Below are 10,555 nucleotides of genomic sequence, written 5' to 3' on the forward strand. Positions count from 1 at the left end.
GTGTGAGATGTTTTATAGAAATCAAATTTAATTCATGATTATATTAAATAAATAAATAAATAAATACTCTGTTTGTATGAGACAATAAAATGTGTTTTTTCCTTTGTCATTACAATGCCATCCCTTGTTGGTCTGAATCGGCCCCACTGTGTTTGTCCTTCGTCAGTTTCCGTAGTTTGGCCGCTTCACATAAACGACTTCCTGTCTGAATAACCGGACGTGCGTGCTGAAGGTCGTGAATTCAACGGTAAATATCGAGCTTGCTATACGCTTATAACAAAACTTCTATGGTGAAATCTGTATAAATTTTAGTAATAGCAAGTTGTTATGTTTTTCATAACACTAAATAAGTATCTTCATTTAGCAAAACGTGCCTCGTTTTTGAACTACGTCTTGTCGCTGGTTGTCATTGCTAGCTAGTGTTAGCTATACAGATCGTTCCTTGTCTTAAAAGGCACCAACTCCCTGATATGGATCAGAATTGTCTTATTTAAAATAAAAGACAAATCGGCTTTGCGTCTGCATGCGCTTTATAACGTCTAGAGGAATAATATGCAACTTAGCTAAACCACTAAAATCTAGAAATGCACAGAAGAGCACATCTATATATAAAACGTGCATGTTAACAATATCTAAGAATGATTAGATAATGTAATAGTGGCTCTTTGTATGGTTGTCTTGAAAGTCGGTCAGACATCCATTTGTGATGGTCAGAAAAGCACGTAGCTGTGCTGAAGGGTTGCCATTTGACTATAAGTGTTGAGAAGTTTCTTTTATTAATGTCCATTATTGTCTTCTGTTTCCAGAAGTCAACCATGTCACTTCCAAAGCCAGTAATGAGAGGCCTCCTTGCCAAGCGTTTGAGGTTTCATTTGCCCATCGCTTTTGCTTTCTCCCTCCTCACAGCAGCCGCCTTCAAGGTCAGTGTTTTTGTATTAATTCATTTTTGCTATTTTTTTAATGATCATATACACTATATTAGACCTTTGTGGTCTTCGGCGCTGTTCAAAATTGTGATTCACACTTCCATCTCTTGCTTGGGTCAAAATGTTTCTTTAAAATTCCGACATCAACAACAATTTTTAAGAGCAACTTATTTTGTCATGATTTATCCTTAATAGTCATTCAATTTAAATTGAAATTAGATTAGATTATCCCTAATTTGTAGTCTTGTATATTTAGTTGTATCCTTTTAATTTTTTGGGTGTTGTACAGTTGAACCATGTACAGTTTTTCTTGAATCTGAGAAATAGTTTGTGTCTCTCTGCAGTTCGCAGTAACAGAGCCCAGGAAACAGGCTTATGCTGACTTCTACAAACATTACGATGCAACGAAGGAGTTCGAAGCCATGAGGGAAGCTGGTATTTTTGAAAGTGTCAGACCCATTGGAAAATAAACCACTGTCTTGTGAGTGGCCCTTCAAATGCATACATCATTATTATTTGTAATACTTTTTGTTCATCACTTTGGCCCTTTTAATGCAGCGCTGTTTCAGGTCACATAATAATAATAATAAATATCAACCAGTTCTGGCTAAAACTCAAGCTTTGAATGCTCCAAAAACAAGAGATGTGTTCATGGAACACTGATCCAAAAATACTAGAGTTTTGTCCCTGACTATAATTTAAAAAAATGCATTTAATACCATAATTGTCTTTCTGACTAGTGTATGTTTTTTTTTTTTTTTTTTTTTAAATACACGTTATTGATTTGCATTTGTAGATTTCAATTTAATCTGCAAAGGCCATTTTCTCAGTCTCATTTTCAGCCAAGTCTCCAATTCACCAGTACTTATTACTTCAAACTTAATAGTTTTATTTCTATTGTGAAGGTTTTTGCAGTCAGGTTTGTTCGTAGATTATTCACCAGATTTATAACATTTTATTCTTAAAACATGGTGAATTGCTTGTTTGATGATAGTATTTTTTGATTTATGGAGTGATAAACCTTATCACGCCGTTAAAAACCCTTAACTTCAATCTGTCAACAAATGAAACATTACCTTTGAACCTGGCTTTATCCAAAATTCAGATTTCTGTTCTGGAAATGTTTGCATATTAGTGCATACATAATTAGATAATGTGTTATTTGCTTGTTTAAAAATAACATTTCAGAAAATTTGCAATTACAAAATGGATATCTTAATGTACGGTGATTAATCAAGTGGTGAAAGCATGGTGATATTAAAACTTTTTGCTGTGTTTACCTGTGGTGTCACTTTGACTTACACTTTCTTCTTTCTTTACAGGCTATGTTCCCCCTGCATTCCTGCTCTACAACTGAATCTTTTATAAGATGATCAGATACGAACATTGATGTCTGATGTTCTTATTAATATACAAATAAACTATTGACAACCATCGTGCTGTACTGACTTATTGGTACACTGGTAAATAAATGTAGAAACCTGACATATCTTGTCAACATGTGTTTCCTATGTTGTGTTTTAACATGAAAATATAAACTTTGAGTTAAAAAGACCAACCGGTCAACAATGTGGGATGTTTAACTATCATTTATGTAATTAACATATCAATTATAAACTTAAATCCAAATTCTGAGTTTAACCCCAATATAGTGGTCATGTTTCCATAGTCATGTGTAGAATATTCTCAAAGGTGCAAGCAATTTTTTTTCAACTCTGTTTAAAAAAAAAAAGTGAAAATTTTTGTTCAACTTTAAAAAACAAAAAAACAAAACAAAGTCTGTGATGTTGCTTCACGTTTTGTTTGTCCTTTTGACCTTTTTAGAAAACGAAAATACACACGCTCACGTTTGGTGTTTAATGTAATTTATTAATGGAATAATACCACTATAATGGTGCATACAAAAAGTACAATATTTTTGAAACTACATCGGTGTACCATATGAATACCATGACATTGCGACATTATTTTTCTTGAGTAGAGGTCTTTTATTTTGACGTGCATTTTCCCAGTGTACAACCGCACAGGAAGTGCTTCGAACAAGAAAAGCGGAAGTTATTGAAGAAATAATTTGTGTTCTAATGTAAGCATTCTCACGGCCAATTTTTACTTAATGCGTATGATTAGTAATGTCGTATGACTACAGTTTCATTAATCTCGCCGATACGTCTGCTTGTGTACACTGGGTGAGTTGTTTATTAGTAGTGATGGTTTAGGTTGTTGTCTTTGCGTTCTGTACCTGCGCCTTATCCGGGCCTTTGTGCCTGAGAGTGGACAGCATGTTATGTGTGTTGTGGATTAAACATTGATTATTGGATATTTAGGCTAGATAATGTACAAACGAACCAGTCAATAATGTCCGTTTTCTTCTGTAACACTCAGTAGGTAACACATGCTGTAATGTGTTGGTAAAGTGTTTGGCGCCCCACAGATTTGACATGACAGCACTTTGCTATTATTAGAACAGAAATTATTACAGTTATTGCATATAACGTTAACTATAATCTTCTAAAATATAACATGCGAAGCTAAAAATTGCATTTGCATTGATGTGTTTTATTTACAAAAAAATAAAAAAATAAGTTTTAAGTTTTGCGTTGTTTACGATATTTCACGTTGTGTTCCATGTCAATTCCAATGTACATGCATTTAAGTCCCATGTTATTGCCATATAATGCTATCATTTTAATATGTTGCTATTACAGTACTTTTTATGTATTATTATGTACTCATATACCATGTGTTACTTAAATAGTACTTCATGGTATTTCAGAGAGAATACTGTTACTACAAACATGGTGTTTGACATAAAAACATAACAATATATCATCGTATTTTTAGTTAAATTGCTTTAACAAACTGCTTTTTGTTAAATGTTGAATCAAAATTTGCATTTGCAGGAAGAATTATAAATGCTTTGAAGAAATGGAAATATTAGCAAGTTTTATTTTTGGTGTTGAATGACATATAGTTATCATGATGGGTGATCATCATTTTCAAGCTTTATTTTTAAAATGTGTAAAGTTTCAAAAGCTAAATATGTATGGCATGCCTAAGTCTGAAATGTTAGACCTACTCAACAGAAGTTGTGTTCTTATGTGATGCAACTAGGGCTGAATTAAATGCAGAAAAGTTGAATAGACATAAAACTGCTTCTTTTTTTATGCAGGGTGGCATAAAAAAAGTCTTAAAAAGGTCCTTAAAAAGTCTTAAAATGTATTAAAGTTTTGTTTAAAAAAGGCCTTAAAATGTCTTAAATTCAGATTCAGTGGGTCTTAAATATCTTCGGTCTCATTACCGCAAAAGTTTCACCAGTCTGACGGACCCAGGGACTGTTTACAATCATTGGACAGACGGAAGATTCCCCGCGCGCTGTAGTTACTGCGAATACCACCAGCTCGCTGACAAGCCTCCGAGCTGCTTTAAATGGGTTAATACAAGTTTACTGAAAAATTGCTCGAGTTGCGCTGTTTTGGCTCATGCTGCCTGTCTCTGTGAGAGACTTATATGGAGAAAACAAATCAAATGAGCATAACGGCAAACATAAAGAAACTCACAGAACAAACATACTGAGGTAAAAATTCAAAATGTTTAGTTTATTTATAACATGATGATGATGATAACGTTCCATGACAAGGGGACAATTTTGCTAAATATGTTACATTGATTTTGGCTCAAGAAACAAGTAGTTAAGTAGTTACTTACATTTTAGACAGAATATTGACTGTTTTGTTCTTTTTCACCAACGAAAATAGTTTCAAACAAAGATCTAAGTATTGCACATTCTCCAAGCAGCACTCGCATTTTTGTTCCTGAATGATTCAGTGTTTTGAATGAATCGGTTGAATGAATAAGTGATTACCGCCACCTACTGGTGCTTTAGTTAGTTTAAAAGTATGCATTTTTCCACCAACATTTCTTATTTGTATATTCAAAAAAAATTATTTAAAACTATTAATCTCATAACATTATTTATTGCTGTTGTAAATTTGTAGTGCAAATTATTTAATTTGATTGTTAACAGCCCTGTTGTGTATATTAAATTTCTTCATCAGCTGTAAGAATTTGACATGAAAGATGACGCATACATTTAATAAGGTTAAAAAATATTGGACTTTATGGAGGTAAATAACAACCTGGGGTAAATATTAAAAACATGCAGATTTAAATATGTAAATGCTGAATAGAAAACTGATGAAAATATTGCTTCATTTACACCACCAAAAATATTGCTGATGTGGAGCTTTTGAGGGATATTTTGTATGGGATATTGTCTTCAGATATGAAAAGTTCTCTGTATATCGTAATAATAAATATCATTTTTGACAGCGATGATATTTTGTTTTCTTTTTAAATTTAAAAACACATTAAATATTACATTTACCTATGTAATATAATGTGTATTTCCTTCACAGGTTTGGTCTTAAATTTTACATATAGTGGTATTAAAAAGGTCTTAAAAAGTCTTAAATCTAACTTGTTCATATCTGTAGACACCCTGTTATGGTTTAGGGTTTCATAAGTTGATGAAAAGATAAAAATATATTAAATAACAAAATGTAAAAGTAAAATAAATATTTTTTAATAAAAAAAAAACACAAAAATTGGTGATATATTTTATTTCAAATATGTATTTAATTATCTGCATGTCTATTTAAATATATTATAAATGGAAATTTATAATAACATATATTTGTATTATATTCACAGGTGCCCGGGTGGATCTGTGATCTGCATCCGTCTACAGTCTGAGCTCTTCTTCTTCTTGCACTCTACCTCTGAACACTCATACGATCTCCATCTCTCTGTCTCCCACATGAGCGCAGCGTTTTATTCCCGCTGGGCCGAGCGCCATGCCTGACCGGGATAGCGCCTACCTAGCAGGTGGTGGTGGGGGTGGCAGTGGGACGGGGGTGGGCACTGGGGTTGGGGACGAGGGAGGGTCCGGGACGGGTGGAGAAGGTAGAGTGACAGGGGTTGGTGGCTCAGCGGGCTGTGCAGGGGGTAACGGAGGTCCCGGGGCAATGGGAGGCGGCGGGGCATTAGGAAACGGTGCTTTTGGATCCGGTCTGGGACTGGACGGCGTTTGCCGGGATTTTTTGCGGAACGTGTGCAAGCGTGGAAAGCGCTGCCGCTTCCGTCATCCGGACTTCAATGAGGTTCCCGATTTGGGCGTGCAAAAGAACGAGTTCATCTTCTGCCACGACCATCAGAACAAAGAGTGCGTGCGCACCAACTGCAGATTCGTGCATGGCTCGAAGGAGGACGAGGACTATTATAAGAAAACCGGAGAGCTTCCGCTTCGGCTCAGGGGGAAGGTAGCAGCCGGGTTGGGTTTGTCTCCGACTGACCTTCCGTTGAGCCGTGGCGAGGTGCCTATTTGCAGGGACTACCTGAAAGGAGAGTGCCAGCGGGGCAATAAGTGCAAGTTCCGGCACGTCAGGAAGGATTATGAGTATGAAGCCCCATCCCGGGGTGGAGTCGGTTGTATGATGGGCGTCACCGGTGGCGTCAGCGGGATGGTGAACACCGGCGGCGTTGGAGCAGGCGGTGTTGGCGGTGCCTGCGGCGGGATGTCTGGTCTCGTTGGTGGTGGTGTTGGTAACTACATGGGAATGGGATGTCCCAACATGGGCGGCTGCAGAGAGCAGGGCATGTCGGGTGGAGTTGGGGGCTCGTTGAGCGGCTGCATTTCGATGGGAACAGCAGGTCATCGGCGGTATGACAGGGGCCCTTGCTCCGTCTACGACCCTCTGTTTGAGAATGGCATGTTCGAAGCGGGGCCGGTGGAGGCTCCTGTCGACCACACGTCCTTCCAGCTGAAGAGACGGCGTTTGGAGGGGCTGCGGTTGACCGATGGGACCGTTGGTGGACATTATGACCTGGGGGTTCAGACCACCCTGTCGACCCGGCCGTTAGAGTACCGCTTATTAGAAGAGGAGAACTCCTTGCTGAGAAAAAGAGTGGAGGAGCTTAAGAAACAGGTGACCAGATGTTAAATGTACTCATTCACACACTCTCATGTTGTTCCAAACCTTCCTTTCTTCAGTGGAATACAAAGGAAGATACATCTCTGTCTCTGTTGAGTTTGGGGCTGCAAAAATTATATAGTCCTTAAAAAGTCTCTAAAAACTGCCTTACCTTTCCAATCTCATTCTGGTCAAATATGGTGCTTTAAGATGCATTGTGCCTGATTTGTTGTGAAAGACCAGACACACAAGAATCAATTGACAAACCTAGTGTGTAGTTTTCTAGTTTTGAAAACTACAGCAGAGGAGCTTTTTAGCAAAAGAACTCTTCCTTTTTAATGTGTTATTTTAGTGTTATTTATATATTATTAAAGTATTTAATATTTTGAATAAGCTTTTAATTCGACTTTCAGTTTTAATTTTAGTTTGTTTTAGTAATTTTAATTAATTTATTTTTATTTAATTTATTTCATTTATAAATGAAAATTAATTTTAATAGTTTGTTTTAGTTTTAATTCACAATAAAAACAGCTTTTTTTGTGGGGAGGCACCAATATTAAAATTCTGTTTATGTAAATGCTACGAGTGAATTAAGGGTTCATAACATTATAATGAGCAGTGTGAAAAAATAGTACTCAGTTTTGATTACAAAAGATTACATTTACATTAGCTAAAGATTTAAGTTGAATCTTTTTTGATGAGTGATTAGTAGGTACAGGTGGATGATGTATAATGCAGATGTACAATACAGATGTAGAACGCATCCCTACGTTTTTGTCATTTTTGGAGATTGACAGTCCCATCTTTGACTTTACTTTTTAAACTCTGTACATTCTGCAGTAGATAATCTTTTAAATTTCCACAGAAGACAGAAAATAATACAGATTTTGAATGATTTGAGCATGAATAAATGTGAAGTTTCAAGTTAAATGCTTAAAACTCACATCTCTCCTGTTTTTCTCCAGGTGTCCAATCTCATAGCCACCAACGAGGTGCTCCTGGAGCAGAACGCTCAGTTCCGAAGCCAGGCTAAAGTGATGACGCTGTCCTCCACCCCTGCTCCGTCTGAGCAGAGTCTGGCGCCCCCTGTTGGTTCTGTCAGCTCCTACAACCATGGCATCGCCCAGACGCACACCACTCTGAGCAGTGCTGGTCTGCAGCCCCGTCCCGTCACGCAGCAGGATCTGGTGGCCCCGTCCGGTGCGCCGACCGCCCCTCCAGCCAATGCGGCGCCCCCTACCGCACCCCCTCCACATCTGAACCCTGACCCCATCTCTGCCGCCCTCGCTCAGACTATCGCCCAGGGAATGGCTCCGCCTGTTTCCATGGCCCCTGTTGCGGTTTCTGTAGCACCGGTCGCTGTGTCGATGGCACAACCGCTGCCGGGCATCACGATGAGCCATGCGACCACACCGATGGTGTCGTATCCCATCGCCAGTCAGAGTATGAGGATCACAACCTTGCCTCATTAGTATGAACAGATGTTTTCAGCAATATATACACAAGTCAAGGAAATTCTCCTTACACCCTTTTGTTTAACTTACCAATAACATGGTAAGTTTCTCAGGTGAAGGGTCTGTTTTGACTGAAGGAACTTACAGATTTCTGTAGAGGCAAAATACAGATCTCCTCTTGTGAATATTTGAAACATATTTCGGTTTTCTTGCCACGCTTTTGCGGATGATTGCCTTTAAGAGAGCCGAAAGAAAGATTCCTTTGAGATTGTGGACATTTATTAACTCATTTTGAAAGATGTCACTATTCAGCTAATCACTACAGAAGGATTGTGAATTTACTTGTTAGCTGTCAGTTTTAGTTTGACTCCTTTTTTAATAGTTTTTTGAATTGCTTTCGTGTGAACTGATTATTGGTCTTTTGCACAAGATTAATGAATCTGACCCATTAAGTACCATTATTAATTCTTGTATTGTTTCTTCACACAACAAATCATATGAGGGCATACAAATGTTTTATTTATTTCTTTTGGAAACTAAATAACTGCATTTTTCTGTCTAAATATTGGCCATGTTTCGTTCATCTTTGGTGAGTATCTTTCTGAAATGTTGATGAAAAATTATATTTCTTATCAAACCAAACTTCTTTTATGAGTTTGATCACTTTCTCATGTTCTGTTGAGCATACCGTCCATTGTTTGCACTCTCAGACCTGTTCACTTACGATCAGATCACCACAGACTGTTATGGGTGTAACTGGATGTGTAAATATTATAGTCATTAATATTAAATCACTGATTCACTTCTTATGTTTAAAAATATTTTCCTCATGCCCAATTAACACAGAGTAAACAGTTTTATGTAAAAGTTAGATAGGAAATTCACAGCATTTTATAATGTCTTGTATCTGGAAACCCCCAGATTTTTGAAAAGCTATCACTTTATTGCTCGTAATCAGTTTTCAGAAGTGAACTGTCATCTTTTAGTGTTTGCTTGTGATGTTTTTAAGCTAATATATAAGGTTTGGAGTCTCTCTGATTAAGGTAGAGTGGTTAACTATTAGGGTTATCATGCAAAAAGTATGAGCATGAGATGTGTATTTAATTTGACCTGTTCTCAAGCTCCTTTCTTTCTTTAATCTGATAATCCACCAGCATTAGGCCTGCAGGACACAAGTACATCTGGATGCTCTGGAACAGACAAACTAGTGTCTATATTGGGAGCCATTATATGAAAACTAATGTGAATGACTTGCCCATGAATACAGATTTCGAGCAGAAGGCGGTCAGCTGGTATCAGAGCATCAATATTTCAGCTGTTGTGGCTAGAAGGGATACAGCTAAAACTGGAAGCTAACAATAAACTTAATTTTCTACCTATTAGATTGTGTTTTATAAACGTCAACACCTACCCCTTACAATAATGCAAAAACAGTAAATATTGTTGTACAGTGTGACAAAAATTACACTATATTGATGTGCGCATGCCCAGTAGACAAACCTGTGTATACCATCTAGCCTTAACCAGTTTCAGCCTTCTTTTACTGTCTTTAAATCAATACAAGCTAGTTTTGACTAGTAAAATTTCACTTTAAAGAGAAATAATTTAATAAATCTTTAGTTTAAACTGTAGATATCAGAAGAAAAGAAAAAAAACCATTTGCAATAATGACTAAAGCTAATGCATTCAGAATATGTTGCATATCATTTCTTGTCAAAAAAGTGGAATTTATCTCAAAATTTGGAGCCAATTGTAATTGGATGAACAAAGAGATAGTCCTTTTTTATTTAAACTAGCCAAAACTGCATTAGACATGTTTACCTGTAATTATGACTAGTCAAAATTGCACTGTATATATCTTAAAAGTAAACTATTACTAAGCAAATTAATATGCATAACAGATATCTTTTTTTTTTAGTTTTGGCTAGTCCCAACTGACTCATTAGGAAAGGTTTTACTATTATGATGAGTGATTAATTAGCATTCCTTTAGGATTTGTTTTTATGATTCTAACTAGTCAAAATGTAATCATAGATATATAAACCTTAAATGATATTAGATATCTTATATGCAAATTAATACATAATGTTTTTAAGTCAACGAGTCAAACATGAGTAAAACTGGCTATTATCGTCCCGTTGTCATGTATTTAGTAAGAACTTGTTAGAATTGCTTTACACGTACTTTAAATCAGATTGTGTCTAGT

At 36.6% G+C, this 10,555-nt stretch overlaps 2 protein-coding genes across 3 annotated transcripts; both read left to right on the forward strand.

Moving 5' to 3' along the window:
- Positions 1–132: 132 nt before the first annotated feature.
- Positions 133–2,360, forward strand: LOC131542468 (cytochrome c oxidase subunit 6C-1). Its single transcript, XM_058779190.1, has 4 exons — positions 133–247; positions 807–920; positions 1,271–1,407; positions 2,249–2,360. The coding sequence occupies exons 2-3, from the start codon at positions 816–818 to the stop codon at positions 1,394–1,396; spliced, it is 231 nt and encodes a 76-aa protein (XP_058635173.1). The 5' UTR covers positions 133–247; positions 807–815; the 3' UTR covers positions 1,397–1,407; positions 2,249–2,360.
- A 140-nt stretch (positions 2,361–2,500) lies between these two features.
- Positions 2,501–10,174, forward strand: zc3h10 (zinc finger CCCH-type containing 10). Of its 2 annotated transcripts, none has more exons than XM_058779184.1 (3): positions 2,501–3,112; positions 5,637–6,910; positions 7,861–10,174. In XM_058779184.1, the coding sequence occupies exons 2-3, from the start codon at positions 5,780–5,782 to the stop codon at positions 8,365–8,367; spliced, it is 1,638 nt and encodes a 545-aa protein (XP_058635167.1). In that variant the 5' UTR covers positions 2,501–3,112; positions 5,637–5,779; the 3' UTR covers positions 8,368–10,174. The 2 variants fall into 2 exon arrangements, with proteins under 2 accessions (XP_058635167.1, XP_058635168.1); XM_058779185.1 differs by having other exon boundaries at positions 2,501–3,009.
- The last annotated feature ends 381 nt before the right edge of the window (positions 10,175–10,555 follow it).

This window comes from Onychostoma macrolepis, chromosome 06 (assembly GCF_012432095.1).
Source record: "Onychostoma macrolepis isolate SWU-2019 chromosome 06, ASM1243209v1, whole genome shotgun sequence".
NCBI classification, from domain to species: Eukaryota; Metazoa; Chordata; class Actinopteri; order Cypriniformes; family Cyprinidae; genus Onychostoma; species Onychostoma macrolepis.

What these genes read in the sequence shown, in the direction of transcription:
- LOC131542468 (XM_058779190.1), top strand. Translation starts at nt 816, where the DNA reads ATGTCACTTCCAAAGCCAGTAATGAGAGGCCTCCTTGCCAAGCGTTTG. An exon ending in TCACAGCAGCCGCCTTCAAG is followed by an intron (nt 921 to 1,270) that starts GTCAGTGTTTTT and finishes GTCTCTCTGCAG; the next exon opens with TTCGCAGTAACAGAGCCCAG.
- zc3h10 (XM_058779184.1), top strand. Translation starts at nt 5,780, where the DNA reads ATGCCTGACCGGGATAGCGCCTACCTAGCAGGTGGTGGTGGGGGTGGC. An exon ending in TGGAGGAGCTTAAGAAACAG is followed by an intron (nt 6,911 to 7,860) that starts GTGACCAGATGT and finishes GTTTTTCTCCAG; the next exon opens with GTGTCCAATCTCATAGCCAC.